Genomic DNA, 19,451 nt, shown 5'->3' with positions numbered 1-19,451 from the left:
CGGATCTGTCTGGCGGACCGTATCTTACCTGTCACTTTCCTAGGCTATGAATTACTAGTATGACAGCATTCTGTGTCAATATGTGATAACTCACTATCGATAATTGCACTATAACCTGTTTATAGCAAGTTCTGAAGAATGTTAGGATAAATACGTTAGATGAATAATAATAAAGTGAAATGTTGGTTAGGTTATGCCAGCTATGTTAATAATACTTAAATTACAATTTTAACGAAGATTTTTCTTATTATTATTGTAGCCGGTCCAATCCAACCAATAATCTCTCACTTATTATTCAATTTATATCCCAGAAGCTAGGTTTCTATACATTTGCTGAATATCGGTCTTAGCAGTAACATGTGTTTAAAAGTTGTGTTTATTTTAGGTTCTGTGTTTTGACTCTTATGTTACAGAAGTGATAAGGACTTCTTTCTCTTAGTTAAAATCTGATGTAATTATTTTGAGCTGCAGTGAATTGTGAACAGTATACAGAGGATTTAAAATTATAATTACCTAGTGACATTCTGAGAAGACTACTTCCAAGCTATGGTGTGGTGATGCAGGAAAATAATTATTGTTTTTTTTTTTTTTTTGAAGTGGTTAAAGGAGAAAAAAATTTCAAAAGCGTATAAAGTTATGCTGAAAGGAAGTTTCAAAAAAAATTTGTTTTTGTGATAGACTAAAACATTTCCAGATTACAAATTCATTTCTTAGTATTTTTAATGCAGTTCCTTTATAAACTGTAAACTTTTAACTATATGAAAGAAACATTTCAGGGTTAAGTTTGTCCAGGATTAAATGTTTTTTTAAGTGTGTCCGATCTTGTGCAAACTTTTTGTTTTGATTTCACCCTACGATCATAATAATAATAATCACAAGTTTCTGTTATGTCCATGATCTTTCAATGTTCTAAATTAAAACAGCAAGCATTATGTCTCACAGGATCAATGTATACAGGATCATGCCATAAGGATCAAGGGATCAACTTGTATGCATGATACAGACTGCATGATACCTGCTTAGCAGACCAACAGCTTGGAGCCAAGTACCATTTTTTTTATACAAACTTGTCATATCTGCCTTGAATGCATATGAATTACGTTGTCTCGGTCAGGTGGCAGGGATTGAACCCATGACCTCCCATTTGCCGATGGCAGGTTCGTAAACTCACAACAGAACATGCTCTGTGTTTTAAAATGAAATCAATATGATGCAGCTTTGTTTGTTTCATTTTGTAATTTATTAGTCTTTCACCTGGCTGACTACCCATGATTTAATTTATAGAGAGTAATCATAAGTTGTTGTAGCTTTGATGGACGATCAGTTACTAATCAGAGCCAAGGGCCCGGGAGCAAATCAATTTGTTAGGGTCGTTCCCTTTTATGTAAGTTAATGTGCAACTTTTCAAACCTTACAATTAAAAAAAATACATCTAAATACTGTAAACGTGATGTGTGCATATTGTATAACTTGAAAAGTTTCAAATTCTATTAGCAAGAAGCTTGTGATTTTCATCTTATCAGGGTAAACCCATGCATTAAAAAAGTCAGGAAACTCAACAGGTGTGGTGTCCAGAACCCCGGGGACTAGCCCCCTCCTGCCTTCTTGATGGTCCTATTGGTGATTGATCGAATCACCTCCGGAACGTACTTGAGTGTGAGCCAGTGGGCGAAGAAGATTCTCTTCTGATCCAACCAATATCCAGTGGTCATGATTTGTTACCAATGAGGGTGCTGTTGGCTCTCACAACACTCACAAGGCCATTGGCGTAGTGCTCATTGCACAGTGTTCTTGACTTACACATAACAAAGATGACAATTCCATTGCCTTTTATTACTACAGAAAACATTAACAACACAGGCACCGACCTATCTTGCTGATAAGTTTCAGTACCTCGGTTCATGTCATGGTATAGGTACCCGTTCTCAGCGTAATTGTTCTTTGCTCATTCCCCAACACAAGATAGTTCTTTTCCTTTGACTACTGCACGCACATGAAACGAACTACCAGAGTTCATCAGACTTCCAAAATGCCCTTTCCATGTTAAGAAAACATGGAAAGGCTAGAATCCGATGATCAGGTTTAGCTGTGGTGTCAGCAATGTGTGACTGGATACGTGTGAATGTGTTGAATTATTATTAGTAAATGTATCTATTATTTTTTTAATTCTATCATAAAACAATTAACATTTAAAACCATTAAAACTCTAGCATTAATATAGTTATATTTTTATTATATTAAAATATTTTTTAAATCAATATTTAATATCTTATACTTTAAGTTAATAATGTTTATCTTATGTGCTTATTTTTTGTTGTTATTTTATTTTTGCTAGTGATTTGTTGATTTAGTTTATATTTTATATAAATAAAAAACCTAATCAATATGTTTCGCGATGTAAATTTTTATCATTCCTCTATTTGTGCACAGTGATATTTATTGCTGAAATGATATTTCTTGGTCATGTGCTAGTATTCTGTGTTCTGACGTCACTCTGTTATTACTTGAAAGAATAAAACTACTGTATTATCGTTCAAGATTAACCACGAAAACATGCACTGGCGAGTGTGATCACAATGCCATGTTGCTGAACATTCCATGCCGATTGCACCCTGTGACAGATCTCGTGTATCTTGAAGCCCTATTGTACCCTTGTTCGTGGTATCTCATACCCAGGGTCTACACCTGCCATATAAACAGATATATGTCACAGAGACGTCTGGTGATTAATTAGTATTCGGGAAATGGAATTAAATTGCTGGTCTCATTAAGTCTTTAATCATGGAAAACGTGTGTATCCTTGTTTCAATTGTATAGGACAAGCTCTGTTAACGTATGCATAGTATGATTATCAGATTTTTTAAGACAGGACTTAATGATTGTTTAAATTTTGGATAAGCCAAGAAACATGTACTATATTTTCTGTGATCAATTGCATTTTAATGATAATGATAAATTATTTCTTGTAAAAAGAACTTTGTAAAATTTGTATTTGTAAGGAATTTTTCATTTGTAGTGTGGTTGTACATGTTGATCACAGTACCCTTGCAGTTTTTTCTTCTTCCCTTCTAGTACGAGGGTCGACAGGAGTGTCCATAAACCTAGGCCCGCCCAACTATGATCTGGTCACGGCGTTCGCCCGCGAAGACAGCAAGAATTGCAATGCGATGGCTTTTGACCCTCAAGGAAAATATTTCGCCTGGCTGAATGGTGTCTCGTAAGTAAAAAAACTAAAGTTCGGAATTCGGGCAGTGTGACACTTGCAATATAGTACCTATTGAGAAATAATAAATTATTTTAATATTTATAAGGATTGCAGGCTTTGGCAGCCATTGTCTGAAAGTGCCTGGCTTCTGGGTTCGAGCCGCATCGAAGGCCACCGTGAAGATGGTAGTGAAATCTTCACCTTCGACGCAGCTAGAACCCACGAGCCAAGCAACTTCGTACTCTTAACACTCGCGGTCAATTAAAGCCTAGTATAACTGCGAGCAGTAAATCCGTAAGCCAGCGAGGGCCATGACGTCACACACTCATAGCCAGTAGAAAGTGGTTTTCAATGTTCAGTAATAGATATAAATCTTTGCGTGGTTGTGTTACACGTAGTTATACTTGTTCAAACTGTATTGGCTAGGACAAATTTAGTTTTCTAGGAATCGTGCATTTTGAAAACATGATTAGTTTTCATCACATCTTTCTATACCTAGTTCTTTTACTTCAAAGTTTTTTAAAGTTTTACAAGTGGTATGAAAAGTAAAAATTGCTCAACACTATACGCACTTACAGGCAACAAACGAGAAAGATTCTAGGTACCTTAGTATATCAACTTATCTTAAATTATGAAAATCTATGTAGGTATTGGAAGAAAAGGAAATTTTTCCAGAGAAATTTTTGGTTATATTTTACCACTCAAATCTCCGGATGTTACGGTTACAAATTTTCCTTCGCAGTTACACTTTTACGAACGGTTCTTCAGAAATTACGATTTAAGATTATTTGGCAAAGATTTAATTTTTTTACATTTTAGTAACAGTAAGCACATAATTTCAACAAATTCTCTCCAGAAGTAGTCTGTCACTCTCTTTGTACTTGTTGACTTTGGTTTGTGATTCTTGGAGAAGGAAAGTATCCGCTCTTGCCTGCACATTGGTGATGCGTATTGTGTGTGCTGATTCCTTCTAATTGCATGATAACCAGTCATTTTTCTGCTTGTTATTTCACTGTTTAACTACAAATTGAGTAAATTTACTGTAGTATGGAAAATAAATGTTTGATAGTGTTTACAGGTCACTTTCACCTAAAAATTAATTACCTTTTTTTGTAGTGATGGGTGATATGGATAAAAACTGATACCGATCCAATTACCGATACATTTATTTAACAGATCCTTTAACTTTTTGTAAATAATCACAGTGCAAGTCTTCAGAAATTCAATATTTTTTTTTTTAGAAATGTCAGTTCCTTAATTATTTATTAAAAGGATTTTTGGCAGATGAAATTTTTTTTTATTTTATCACACAAAATTTGTGCATGGCACGATACACATTATGCCTTTGACTAATTAATGAACACAACATTCAAGTAAAGCATTAAATTTCAGAAAAATTGGAGTTAAAAGATGCCTAGGGAACTATAAACAGGTAAATAGTAAATATGGGTGACACCTGAATGAAGGAATTTATTGTACTTTTTTTAATGGTAGGTTGAAAACTGTTATATTGGAAATCCAGAAAGTTGGGAATATTGGCCGAAACCAATACTAGAAACAGTTGTGTCTGTACTTCGCTACTTTTTAAAAGTTGACGTCGCTCCTGTACTGTGCATGCTCTTGTACTTGACGCTGTCCGAAAGGAGCGTGCTTCGTTTGACTTGTGTGTTTGATCGGTAGGATCAAGATAGCTTCCGTGTCGACCTGGCGGGTTGTGGCAGACATCGCGCGGCCGAAGGTCTCCTGCCTTCAGTTCTCGCCGCTAGGAACATACCTGATGACCTGGGAGCAGCCTTTTGGTACCGACCTTACCCCCATGTGCTTTCGACACTCCTTGAAGGGCCAAGTCTGTAGTTGTAGTGCATCTCGAATACAGGTGTTGTGCAATGGCATGGTTACATAATCTGTTGTGGGTTTTGTGGTTTGAAGGAAACATTGCAAAAAATTTTAAAGTTAAAATTCTGTCATTAGGATATAAACCATTTGGCCCTAATGTCAGATTCCTGATTATCTTTCTCTTTTTTAGTTGTTATTTCTGACTGAGATGACTGCTTTTAATCTTAAACCAATTAATGTGAATAACTCATTTCAGCACTTCATTTTCCAATGTACTTTGTGCTGTTGTACCAGAATATTTTTTTTATTTACTTTTTCATTTTAAATGCTTATTACAGACAAACACCATTACGAATTATCAGCACAATAATTAAAGGTTGCAGTTTTTCGTGAAGTCTTTGTTTTGGTGACATTGGCAGATTGCAGCCTCTAAACTTTTAAAATGGTGCTATGAATGGCGCACATTGAAAACGATCCATTGTCTTCTTTCTAATTAAAATTGTAATATTAAAAATCATCTAATTAAAAGGTGCTAGGTTCAACTTTTTGATGTGAAATTTTCAAAGAAATCTAAATTCGCATATTAACTTGAGCGAGAGAGGATAAGAGAATAACACACAGAGAACAACGATGAAGGAAAGAGGTTGTCTTAATGTTGTGAACTATCCTTGAGGCCAAAGGGAAAGTCAGGTCAGGCTGCACGTAGGCGAGCTCTACAGGCCAAATTTGGTTTTCTCCAATTTTAAATATAGGAATTTCATACTGCATGTTACCAAAGGGTGGGTTGGAACAAATGTACAACTTATTACAGTAAATTCCTCCTTATGTCTTGTCCTTTGTTTCTTGTTTCTTTATGTATTTGTGTATATTTTGTATATGTCGTGCCCACCACTAAAGTCCCTGGACTGTTGGTGCGCATGTAACAAAAAATTTAAATTTAAATAAATAAATTACAAACTGCTAAATCCCCCGCAACACTAATCAGGATGTTCAGTGTTAAAATTGTTTGTATTTTACGAAATATCAGATATTTGAAGTTCCATCGTGGCCCGTAATTAGTTTTTGCATGTATTTAGTAACTGATGATACAAAGTTAGTTTGTATTCTAGTCATAAAAACATGCGATGCTACTCCAGAAATTGATACCCTCAATACTATTGTAAACAAGTATTCAAATATAGTATTAATGATTGCACAGCAAAATTTTACCAATTCATCTTCCAAAATACTATTGACTCATGTTATTGTGGTTAGGAAACAGCATACATTGGCCAAGTTTGTAAACAGCAGTTTCTTCATCACTAGGACATTAAAACTGTTCACCAAGAAAAAAATCAAACAAAATGTGGATAAAAAGTAGCACTAAAATTACACTTTGATTTATGTTTAAAACACGTAAGAATCATATTTTCTCTTTGCAATAACAAATTCATTTTTAATATCACAGAGAGGTGAGAGCAATTGAACGAACTGCTGGCTGCCACCATTTTGATTGGAACTCAGTATGGCGTATTCTCCAAAACTAAATTTGATTCTGCTACGCCTTCTTGGTCAACATATATATGTATTATTATACGTCAAAGATGCACTTGCACTTGAAGTAAATATAAGACATTTGTATCGTCATAGAGCGAATATTCAGTAGTAGTTGTTTATGAATTAATTAAATGAAATGTGCAACTTTTTTTAATCGCTTGGTAAAAAGAAACTCTTTAGTCTTATAAGCAATTTTTAATGCCAACAATTTAGTTTGTAGTTTATGTCTGGACGCTGCTTGTTTATATAGGGTTGTTGTGCTACATTGTTTCGAGCGCTGGGCATTTTAATGGCTCCCTTTTTAAAGTAGGTTGTTAGAAATTGTTTCCCGTATTATTTGCCAAAGGTTTCATATTGTTCGCAGCTTCCCACTAGGAGTTTACTAGGGAGTCGGCCTCCAGCAGAAGTGAGCCATCGTAAAGGTTTTAATAGAATATTGAAGTGGAATTGTTCATTCTGATCGTTGAGCCCCATGTAATTTCTATGTTGAATAATTACCGTTTTCACTGCCAAAGCACACCCATGCTAGTATTTTTTGAAGATTGTTGGAGGCTTCCCCCCAGAGTTCCCAAAACAATGTTATAAGTGTTTTATTAACATACGTGTCGTGTTAATACATTGTTTGTGATATAATAGGTTGTATGTTACACATCTATGGCGATTACTGAAAGACTAGCTTTCTATTGTTTGACGTGATAACGTCTTATAAATCGATGAACGCCGGCTGCACGCACGAAAAATTGTCACGTTCCGCCTGAGCCGAGCGTGCAAGAACCGGCCAACCACCGCGCGAGAAAATCTTCTATAATATCAAATATGAAATATGAATTTTTTTTTTTTTTTGGACTTTTACTTTTAATATACATGTACATATTAAGCGGTAATATTTTGATCTAATTTTCTTCCGAACAGCTGAACTACAGTCGTTAATAAAGGCAGGCTAGAAGAGCTGACACAAATATAAACAAACGTTCATTATATTGGTATGTGGCTCAGATCAGTTGCTAATGCGGACAGCGAAGTCAGTGACCAGTGCACCACTGCCGGTAGCGAGCCGCCCAGTCTGCATGCCTGTCTGTGCCTGTCTGTGCCTGTCTGTGGCTGTCTGGCATCGATACAGGGGACTCGCTAAGATACCCAGGCCGCAGGTTGCCGCACATCACCTCTTGTTTTGTGTCTGTGTACGTTCTTGATGTGTTTGGGTGTAAACAGTTAAACTTAACTTGGTTCAATCTTACTAGCTAAAATCGTTAAGTATTTATGCAAGTGCGGTATTTTTTATACAGTATAAATCGCAGTGCATTTACCTGTTGCTTAATACTTTGTTAAAACTTACTGCGTATTACAATTTCAGACAATCGAAAAATCAGTATGTCGTACTATGTTGCGATTTAAGAACTAAATTTGATAAATAAGAAAATGCTTACTCCAACTAGACTATGTCTAGTATTATTTTATTTTGTAAATTATTTTCGCAGCTTGGAGTTATATACACATAACGGTATACTTTCCGAAGAGGAACCATGATACTTCTGCACTTTTATTCAAAATTTCAATACTTCTGTGATTTTTATTGCGTACATAACCTTTTCTCTCCATACTGCTTGCAAACTATCAACTACAATTTTTTTTTTTTTTTTCCCCAAAATCTGAAAACAAGGAATGGACTTAAGTTTAAAACAATTCTAGCCCGGTCGCTGTACTTGTTTCAAGTTCATTTAACATGAATAGAATTGCATGATTTTTTTCATATCATTTTATTTTTCATTAGGAAATACCAATTTAAAATGTAGCTAATAATCTCAGAAACAAGAACTATGAAGAAGCATTTTATGTTTGTTAAAAAATTTTATTTCTAGTACATTATTCCTTTTTTAACTTATGTAATCCAGATTCGGATTTGAGGGGTGGATTTGAGGCACTCGAGATTGGGATTCAACCCATCACTAATTATTACAAACCTCGTTATTAACAAAGTAGGTAAATTTCTGTCCTCTCAAGTTTCACTGTATTAAGTATAATTTATACAATCTCCAAGGAGTATTCAAAGTCTTTAAAATGGTCATCAAAAATCTTGTTATACACAGGGAATAAAGTTTTTTTTTTCATTGTGAGTATCCACTAAGTTTATAACTGTGTTGTTCAGTATCGAGACCACTGATGCCTGGTGAGACTGGATCATGATGGGAGGGGGTTTGTTCCAGTGACGACGGCCAGTCCCACGCCCGGCCCAAACCTGCACATCTACAAGGCGGAGAGCGGGGAGCTCGTCAAAGATTTCATCCACAAGCGACAGATTGGCTGGTAAGGAAGCCGATGGTGGGCTTGTTGGTGCAGGACAACTCTCGCGAGCGTGGTGACAAGGGACACGTCCGAGACACGTTCGTCACCGCGCTCGTCTGAACACAGCACTGACGCTCCCTGAAATACACTCCAATATCGACACTTGACACTAGGGATGTGCGAGTACTCGATATTTTCGGGTATGAATCGAATCCACAATCACCCAAACCCGGAATCGTTGTACGTACATGGATTCGAACAGTATTATGAATATTCACAAAAGTTATAAATTAATTTAATACGGCTCAAAAATACTAGCAGTGCAAAATAAAATTAGGCTACTATTACGTAAGTATTTATAATATGATGTATCAAAGAAAGATATGTAAATTAAATAATTAACACAGTGACATTAAAAGAATTTCGAGAGCTTAAACTATAAATACAAATTTCGTCGTATAGCAAACTATAAACTAAAAACAATTACATACCTACAAGAAAAAAAACATCTTGGCTTTTTATTGGAGAAAAAATGGTTTCGTTTGCTGAAATGTTTATAAAACTGAGATATCCCTGTGGCGTGCAGTTTATTATGATTGAGTTGGAGAATCGAATATGTTTTGGTTTTCATATTTTAAAGTGTTTATTATTAATTAAGTTTACATAATTATAAACATTTCAATCTCAATGTAATAAATAATTGCCAGTAGTTACAGTTAGAAAAAAGAAAACACACATTATTTTTAAATTAATCAGTTATTTTTAATTATTCTGTGCTTAATATTCGGAATCGGATTCATATCTCAAATATTGCCAGGGATTCGACTCGGATTCGAACCGAACTGAAAATCAAGGATTCGCACATCCCTACTTGACACGTCGTGGGTGGCTTGCGTCCAGGGAGCCGCAGTGGAGCTCGGACGAGAAGGTGTGCGCGCGGCTGGTGAACAGCGACGTGCTGCTGTACGAGAACGGCGACTTGGAGGCGCCCGCGCACCGCATCCAGAACCAGAGGGTGGCCAACTACAGCCTGTCGCCGGGCGGCGCCCCCTACCACGTGCTGTGCTACGTGCCAGGTGACGCGACTGATCCCCGAGGTCCAGATTCTGTATTCTTCCTTCCCCCTTCGATTTTGTTGTGAGAATTTCAAGATTTAATTGTCACTAGAGGTCTGCGAGTACTCGAAAAAATCGAGCTCGAGCCGAGTACTTACCGTAATTCAAGCTCGAGCTCGGCTCTAAAAAATTGTTAGGCTCGGAAAATTTCGAGCCTCAACAGCATCAGGTTATTTGGCCGGAAAGTATCGCGACTGTGTTTTACTGTTTACGGAAGAAAATACAGTAAAACTCGCTTACGGCGGTCCCGCGTGGTATGATTTTCCGTATAGGGCATTTAAATTGTCCGGGGTCTCTTCATTTACGCCATTAAATGTGTGATATAATGTCCCGTTTACAATTTTTCCGAAAGTTCCTGTCTCAAATAGTAATGGCGCACGTAAATGCGAAGAAACGACTGGTGGAGTAAATACAGTAGAACCTCGATGATACGTTCCCGTTTCATACATTTTCCCGTGTCATACGCCGATTAATTTTGGTCCCGCCGAAAGTACTATGTTTACAATGGTTTACTTTCCCGGAACATACACTTATAAAATCATTAATTTCCCGTTTCATACGTTTTTACGAAGCGTAAAAGCCCAAAATTCACAAATTTTTTTGTTATATTCCTCTTGATAAACTACGTTTTAATGCTTTTATTTTGAAAAACGCTCATTGTTTACATTTTCAAACGTAAGAAAATAACTTTATCCCACCATAGATATTGATAGTATCAGGAAGACTGTGCACTTCGCTAGTAGCATCTATGGCCAGCACCAAGCTAGACTAGTGGCGCAAACTAGCAATGATTATGAAAATGGTGCACGCGCTTTACCAAGGCACGGATCTCATATTTTGTGCATTCATTAATCTTTGAACTGAATATACCCGTTTGTTATTGTTTTCTTACGATCGGAGTGTTTTGTATTTTACGTTTCTCAAGTTAAAAATATTATTGAAAATTGTTCTGTTGCATAAAGTTGTTTGTAAAAAGAAACAAACAAGCATAAATTTCTGATTTTCTTTTTACAATAGCCTAATTTCTTTAATTTCTAATTTAGGCTTGGTGACTTTTCCTGCCCTCCAAGAAAGGACTTCATAACATTTTGTAAGGCCACTGTTTCTCATGTCAGCTTTACTTAATTATGGACTGTATTTTACATTTCTGGTGGTTTTATTATATGTATATATAATTATGAATTCATATCTTTGATATAATGCAATTATTTACACATTATGTATTTAAGTTTAATCTGACATTTTGCTTGTATGCTAGATTGAAAAAAAAAATTACTATTGCCATTCCCTTTTCATACACTTTCCCGCATCATACACCATTTTTGTGCCCTCCGTTGAAAAGTGTATGACAGGGGTTCTACTGTACTACGAAATAGCTTTCATAAATAAAAAAAAACAATAATACCTAATTCTTCTGTTTTAAAAATTAAACCATAAAATCTAAAACACTTTTCCAAATTGTAGTGAAATATGTTACATTACATGTCTCAAGGTACTTATTATTTTGACTTATTAACAGGATAAACTTATTTAAAGTGTAACATGTGTATTTATAGGTCAAGTTATAATTTTTTTTTAAATTTAGTGCAGGAAATTTTCTTGAGCTATATTTTCTAAATACTATGTTTTTATTGTACATAAATACAATGTTTCACTGTAAAATGTTTACGTAACAATAGAATGATATTGTATGTTCGTTTCACGTGTCCAATATTAATATGTAATGAGTTTTATGAAAAATAATTTGAGGTTTTGTATGGTCGAGTACCATGAACTCAAATTCTACCCATTTCCCATTTTTAACATTCTTGTATTTTGTTGGTTTAGGTTAGTTAGATACACAAACAATGATGCTCTCTTACGGTGCATGTTGAGGGGAGCACTAGAAACAGCTGTGAACTCTTCATTTTGCAGGCAAGTCAGGACAGCCATCGTTTGGCAAACTGTTCCAGTATCCGAAGTTTGAAGCTGGAGCGTTTATTGCCAGCAAGAGCTTTTTCCAGGTACATTGTGAATCTTGAATTTGTCTAAGTTTATCTCACATATCTACCCATCCAATGTCCAAGGTATACTTAAATGGGTCGGGTGTGTAATGCTTCTGTTAAAAATAAGACTTTTTTTTTTACCTCAACCTTAATAGAGTTCAAAAACTCCAAATTAAAAAAAAAAGAAATATGAAAATTGTTTTCCAGCCAAATAAAGCGAAATATCTTTAATTTCATTAGTAAAACCCTTGAAGCTTATTACCAAACATTTTTACACATATTAATTTACTTTGTCAGAAGTTGGCACTCCTGACAAAATTTGTAATCAGAAAATCATTTAGTGTATTTGCAAATACCAAGTTATTACATAAAGTTGTTGTAGTAAATGGCATATTAATATTTCTAATTAAGATTTAATGTGTATATTCAAGGTACTCTTTGTGATTCAAATTTTTATTTTTGGGTTCCAGAAAATTAGTACATGTCACTAGTCTATACAAAATTGAAAACCATAATTATTACTGTACGAGATGATGTAAAATGTTCCAACATCGCAAACAATTTTAATGGATAATTATCTTTGTTTATTATAGTGAAATGGGTGCAGAACTTAGTGAAGCATGGTGAAGCACTTAATAATTTCAAATGAATGCCTATTGAAATATTCCTGCAACAAATAATCACATTTTCTACTGCACTGTATTTTACTAACTTTATAATTGCTAAGTTTGTAATCCTAAATTGCATACAACAGGATTGTATAAGTAAGGTTTTATTGTTTTTTTTTTTTTCCTGGACCAAACAATGAATTACCTAATATAATTCCATGTAGAATTTAATACTGTACATTTACTGATGGTCACAACTATATAAACCACGGGAAAAAAAACTCTTTATTTGCTGTTTGAAATCAATTTTCCTACTTAAGAAGTACATTTTGTTTGGTTTTTCCATTAATTCTTAAGAGTGTTTTACTGTACCATAAACTGGGATGAATAGAGACTGTTCCTTAAATTATTCTTTTTTATATATTAAATTTTTTAACTATCATTTTTATACTTTGTTAATTATTTATCAGTATCATTAAAATTTTTATTTAAGAATTGAAGGTGATTTGAGTAGACTGTTTCTGTTCACCCTGCTTTATGGTACGAATTTGGTGTGTTAAATTTATTTCACCTTACTGTGCAATAAAGCATATGGTTGCAATTAAATTCTTAGTAAACTTAGTGGTACGCATCATTCCATTCTGCTTGTCAATACCAGTGTCAGCCGGGGTGTCAACAGTTAGTACTTTCGTACTAGATCTAGTACTTTTATAACTTTTTTTAGTGGTCTAGTACAGATCTAGTACATTTTTCTTTAATATAATATTATAGTAACTCCAATATGTTTTATTAATTAAGTGTAATTGTTTTTAAAAACAATGGAATGTGTGTGTGGTGTGATATTTAAGTTCGAGCATTGCAATGTCATAATAACTTCCTAAATTGTTTAATAAAACCATTAACAAATTATAATTTAGTACTTTTTTTTTTTTTTAATCTAGTACTTTTTTCTTGCCTAAGTTGGTACGAAATAATTTTTCCTCGTGGACACGCTGGTGTCAACTTGCACGGCAAGGGATGAAGTCCACAGTTTGACTGCGCGTGTTAGTTGATCCGGGCAGAAGTGAGCGGGGGCGAGGGAACCCTGAGGATACGGTGTTGGTTACGCGGCTGCGCAGGCGGACAAGGTGGACATGTTCTGGAACCGTGTGGGCTCGGCCGTGCTCCTGCTCACCAGCACGGACGTGGACAAGTCCGGCTCCTCCTACTACGGCAAGCAGTCGCTGCACGCCCTGGCGTGCCGCGGCGAGACCGCCATGGTGTTGCTGGGTGAGTCGACCAGTGTGGCCAACCGGCCACCCGTGGGATGTACTTGTTGGGGAATTTTACTAATGACGAGATTACTGAAAAAAAATTAAAACTTTCAGCACGACTTAAATTTTGGTGTTTATCAGTTTATGTACACATAGTCTCTTTCCCCTTTCCAACCCTCTTCTAATTTTTCTCCCGTTCACTTTTTCGCTTGCGAGCAGATCGGCTAGGGCTGTGCAAATGTCAATTTTTTTTTAGTTTGAATCAAATTTGAATACGAGTATAAAATTATTGTGAATATGAATATCTAATAGTAAGCATGAAAAATAGAATCCCGCTAAAAAAAGGTTTCACACTGTGATTCATATTTTCTGGGTTATCGAATTTGTGTTCTTATTTTTTTTTATTTTACCAAATTCCAGTTTATTCTATAAGAACCTCTACAAAACTAACATCATAAAAATCTCATAAAATGAGAAATAGTTGCAGCTGCACGAAATTATCATCCCTGTTTGATTTTTAACATATTTGTGTTTGTAATTAACCAATAAATCGGAAGTTTTCACAATTTCCGTGTCAGTTTTTATTTTGAAATTTGGCTTTAAAACATTGATAACGTATTTCAAAAAGAACTTCCAAATGTTTCATTTAAATGGAAGAAACTACTGTAAAGCTTTATTAGCATAAATCAGAAAGGATTGTGATTGTATTAATCAGATGCTTGCTTAGTACTAAACTATATAGTCTACATTCTCTATTTGTGTGAGTTTCCTCTTTGTAAACCAAGACAGTATCCAAGCATCCTGGTACGTAATGTGTTTTGCCTCTGTGGCGACTTTCCTGGTGCTCTTTAGTACGCGGGACGTTGGAGTACTTACTCAGAAGTGCCAACTGTGTGCGAGCGTGCTAGTTACAGGCGACTGGTTGCAGGTAAGGAGGGGCCCATCTACTGTGTCGCCTGGAGTCCCAAGAGCACGGAGTTCTGCGTTGTGTACGGCTTCAGCCCTGCCAAGGCCACGCTCTTCAACTTGAAGTGCGAGCCCGTGTTCGAATTTGGCACGGGTCCGCGCAACGCCATCCACTACAACCCACACGGGAACAATATCCTTTTACCTGCCAGCCCTTACTTAACACCTGCCGTGTGGTCGGTGGTCCTGTGCATGTATTCAGTTTTCAAACATCAAGAATGATGATTTATTATTCGCATTTCATTCAATTTCGAATATTTTATATAAATGGTTAAATGGAATTTGACCAAGCGGGTAGGCCACAATGTGTACATTTCTAGATGTAGTAACAAGTTAGGTAAATGTACACAAAGGGATGAGGCTAAACATATGTAAATCACATAATACCATATTGTCTCATACCATTAACAATTATTTCTTGGACTAAAATATAAAATCATGAAAACGTATAGTTTAAACAAATAATAGTATAGGTTATTTCTGTATGTTTTTACACGTTTGTTCAGAAGTTTTCCATGAAAAAAAAGTTTTTTCTCCACTCAAACAATATTTTTGTGTACTATTTAATGACCCAGTTAACCAATTCATATTTATTGTGGCACTAAGATTTTTTTTTTCTGCTCTATGAGGCAGAACCGAGAACTAGGGTTCTTGGTATAAAACCGAACCAGGACCAAATCAATAAAAACTGGAACCTCACAGCTCCATGTGTAACGTATAACTATCGACACATAGGCCGAGTCATTGCTGCAAAAAAAATTCTTTTACAGTTTTTTTATATTTATGACCATTAACGTATAAAATATATTGCCATTTCATGAAGCAGTATATAAAGTGTTTGTAAAAAATAAGTTACTTTTTAAATACATCATAAATAACGTAACATAATATATTTTTCCCACTCTTGCTGTTTGAATCTAATATTCATATTTGAGGATATTTTGATTTTGGTATTTGAATTCAATCAGGGTGGCTACAGACCGGGAAAACCGGGAAAACCGGGAAAAGTCAGGGAAATTTAGTATGTCAGGGAGAACAGGGAAATGTCAGGGAATTCTGGCCAAGGTGCAGGAAATTTTTTGTTGTAAAGTATTTTTGCGATTTCTCATTTTTATACACTATTTTAATGCATTTTATTTTATTTCAACCACATTAAAATTGTATCTACCCATTTTACTCCCACATTTTTTCCCTTAAAAAAAAAACCGCGAAAATTCAGGGTGCGTGCTTGCATTTGATGCTGGCCCACCGGACCGTGCCGACATCCTCCAGCTTCTTGACTGCGCCGCAGCCGGACCGTGTCGAGCTGGAGAAGCCTAAGATGTACATCAAGTTCTGTCCCTGCCCGAACACGCCCGAATATTCACCTTCGGCCAACCTCGGGATTTGTTTTATTTTTGAGCAGGAAAAATGAATTCAAATTTTAAAAGTGGTCGGTTAGGTTAGCTACTTTAAAACACTTTAAAACACTATGGACGGTTAGTTAGGTTAGTATAGCTACATTGAAATAAACAGAGAAATATAAATATATATAAAAATAAACCCGAGGTCGGCCGAAGGTGAATATTCGGGCGTGTTCGGGCAGGGACAGAACTTGATGTACATTTTAGTTTTCCCGTCGAGCTGCGTCCAGCGTGTGTCGAGCACATCAACGTAATGGCGGACGGACAGTTCGATTGTTCGAAAACAATTGTCTTAGCCATGCACGCGTGTGCCTTGTGTGCGTGCATGTTGACTAGTTGGATGTAGTTTTCCGTGAATAACATCGTGGAATTTTTGTCTGAAGTATGAACATAAACAACTGGTTTTATTTATTTATTAGCTGTTTTGAAGTGCCATCATGCAAGTTTGCCATTCGACATGCCTTTGCGAGTGATAACTGCGATTTCTCATCATCAAGAGTGCTTCTGTGTTATGAACGTCGACCATAGTAATGCATTAATGTTAATTCAGTAGAAGACTATTTGAAACACGTAAAATCTAATATAAGTTTTAAAAAACGTCAGGCATTTGAGTTATGGTTTAATATTTTTTTTTTCAAACTTAACCACCACTTAGTTGCCATGTCGAAATTCATGGCTTTTAGATCCAGACTTCAAGAACTGGCTAAGAGAATCGCCCGGGGATCAATACTCTGCCATGTGTACTTTTTGCCATACAAAATTCAGTCTAAGTAACATGGGTAAACGAGCCGTAAGAAGTCATATCACCAGCAAGAAACACAAACTTTTGTTGAGTAATGTTTTCATTTAATTTAAAGTGCAATATAATAAATGAGGTTGGTAATTTACTGTTTGGATACAATTTGCATTGAAAGAAATTCTAGGGGAAATGTTTAAGTTATGTCACAACAAAGTATTTTAACAGTTGGAAATTTCGGGGAAATGTCAGGGAATTTTTCGGCAGAGTATCTGTAGCCACCCTGTCAATTCAAACTAAAATACTAAAATCAGCAAAGTCCCAGTGTTCAGGTTTTCTATATCTGCTAATAGAACTAGGACGAAAATGATGTGAATTTGGTCTGGCAATGGAGGGAGGACCATGGAGTAAGCTTTTGTAAAGACAGCCTTCATCCGGTGTATTGGGTTTGCTTTCAAATCCTGAGTACGGTTGTGCATGTGTACTGGATACTGGTCTTCAAAGAAAGAGTTTAGAATTAAACAGGCTAACGTTTTATAATATCATTAAATTTGTTGATATTTTAAGCGGCACTATATTTATCAAGATAAAAAAGTAGTTTTTTTTTTTTATGTATTTTTTTTTTGTGATAGTCTGTAATCAGCTCATCACAAATCAAATATACAAGGAGTAGGTTATACTTATGTAGAAATTATTATCGCTCTTTATAAATCAATCTATCGTTGATAAGTTGTCAGTCACCATAATCCGTTGTGTGTTGAAGCTGGTTTTTTCCCGTTCATATTGTACGTGAAGAATGTAAGTAAACCTAGACCTGTAGTAGCATTAAGTTGATAATCGAAATCTGTAACAATCTAATAGACCAGCAAGTATTTTTTTTTCTTCTTTCGTCTTTGTGTGCATTCTTTCATGGCTGGTTTTGTGGATATGTCTGTGTGAGTGTGCTCTTTTTTTTCTTCTTTTCTTTGAATGATTGGTCTGGTATGACAGTCGAGTATTCTTTAATGCGGCAGTAGCGAGGTAATGTTTGTGTACGATGTCTGTGGAAGCGCGCAGGGTGTGATGACGGCAGGCTGTGGAGCAGGGCCGCAACTAGAGTCTCTGGCACCCGGGGCATGAATGGATTCCTGCACCCCCCCCCCCTCTTTTTTTGCACATACTACACCAATAAAGCGGGGGGGTCCGGGGGCCCTCCCACGGAAATATGGTGCTACTTAAGCATTTTCCATACCTACATGTAACAGTTTCTGTGCTACTGTACCTTCCATGCATGAACCCACCATGTCCATAAAGTAGTCCGTATAATCACTAGACTTGTTCATTAAATATGTTGAGACGTTATATTGTAAATCAGATTAGACATTCCTGGCATGCAAGTTAAAAAAAAACTTTTTGCCGGTTACCAGTTGCAGTAGGAATTACAATGCAAGCGATTTCGGCGCCTCCCCCCGCAGCTTTGCGCCCGGGGCGTGTGCCCCGCTTGCCCCCGCCTAGTTGCGGCCCTGCCGTGCAGTTGCGTGTAGTGTTCCTCCTTGACGCGCGCCCACTCCTGCTGCTCGGGGGCTTCGGGAACATCCGCGGCAACGTGGAGCTGTGGGACATGCCCAACAAGAAGCTGATCGCCAAGATGGACGCCCCCGACACGACGCTGCTGCACTGGTCGCCCGACGGCGAGCACTTCATGACGGCCACCACCTGGCCGCGGCTCCGCGTCGGCAACGGGTGCGCTCGCATCAGTCCTCACCTGGCACAGAACACACGTTGTTAATCGAAGATGAATGTCTTGTTACACGTGTCATTTTTTTTACATCACACACCCATCATTGTTTTGTCTAGAGACGTACAAGACTGTAAAATCCAAATAAAAAACTACACAATTAATGATGATGCACTCGCGAACAACTCGGTTGGCAGCAAGCCGTGCACGATAGCACGACTCACCGCCATGATGGTTCAACAACGACTGTTGCTTCGTTGCCGGAAGCTGCAGGGCTACCCACCTCGGCAGGCAGCCAACTTGAAAAAACTTGGCGCTGCTAAGCGAGCAGCGCGGGAAGTTCAAAATTCAAATGTTCCAAATACTATACACTAAATTACACACAATACGTATTTACAAGTCCAACAATCATCCATCATTATCTATCATCATCATAAATTGCTTCATGCCAATGGTGGGATCAACAAAGTTAAATGCCTCCGTCTCCTTGTCACTCCACCATTCGTCATCCTTCACTTTATTCCGGTCTTCTCCTCTCTCCTGCACTCCTTTAACCATCTGCTCTTCAAACCTCCTCCTAGGCCTTCTTTCTGTGTATTTCAACTCCTTTCGTTTTCCTAGGCAGGCTTTCTTTTCCCATTTCTCTGGACATGGCCATAACATCTCATTCATTTTTTTTTTTCCATGATCACATTCAAGTCCTGTACTCATGCTTGCTTGCACCGTCTCATTCCTGATCCTGTCTCGCCTCGTAACTGCCAATATACTCCTCACAAACTTCATACCTGTTGCTCAAATATTCCCAGGA

The 19,451-nt window shown here is 36.7% G+C and overlaps 1 protein-coding gene across 1 annotated transcript in view; it reads left to right on the top strand.

Moving 5' to 3' along the window:
* The window catches only part of LOC134532073 (eukaryotic translation initiation factor 2A), a 42,131-nt gene that overhangs the window by 3,428 nt on the left and 19,252 nt on the right, over positions 1-19,451 (top strand). The window contains exons 2-9 of the mRNA XM_063368266.1: positions 3,073-3,217; positions 4,886-5,004; positions 8,782-8,881; positions 9,761-9,936; positions 11,890-11,978; positions 13,687-13,837; positions 14,750-14,920; positions 18,474-18,648. Coding sequence (XP_063224336.1) covers positions 3,073-3,217; positions 4,886-5,004; positions 8,782-8,881; positions 9,761-9,936; positions 11,890-11,978; positions 13,687-13,837; positions 14,750-14,920; positions 18,474-18,648 — 1,126 coding nt within the window. The remainder of the gene's footprint in view (positions 1-3,072; positions 3,218-4,885; positions 5,005-8,781; positions 8,882-9,760; positions 9,937-11,889; positions 11,979-13,686; positions 13,838-14,749; positions 14,921-18,473; positions 18,649-19,451) is intronic.

This window comes from Bacillus rossius, chromosome 5, assembly GCF_032445375.1.
Source record: "Bacillus rossius redtenbacheri isolate Brsri chromosome 5, Brsri_v3, whole genome shotgun sequence".
In the NCBI taxonomy this organism is placed as follows: domain Eukaryota; kingdom Metazoa; phylum Arthropoda; class Insecta; order Phasmatodea; family Bacillidae; genus Bacillus; species Bacillus rossius.
Note: the sequence above shows the minus strand (reverse complement) of the source record. Positions and strands in the feature narration are given on the sequence as shown.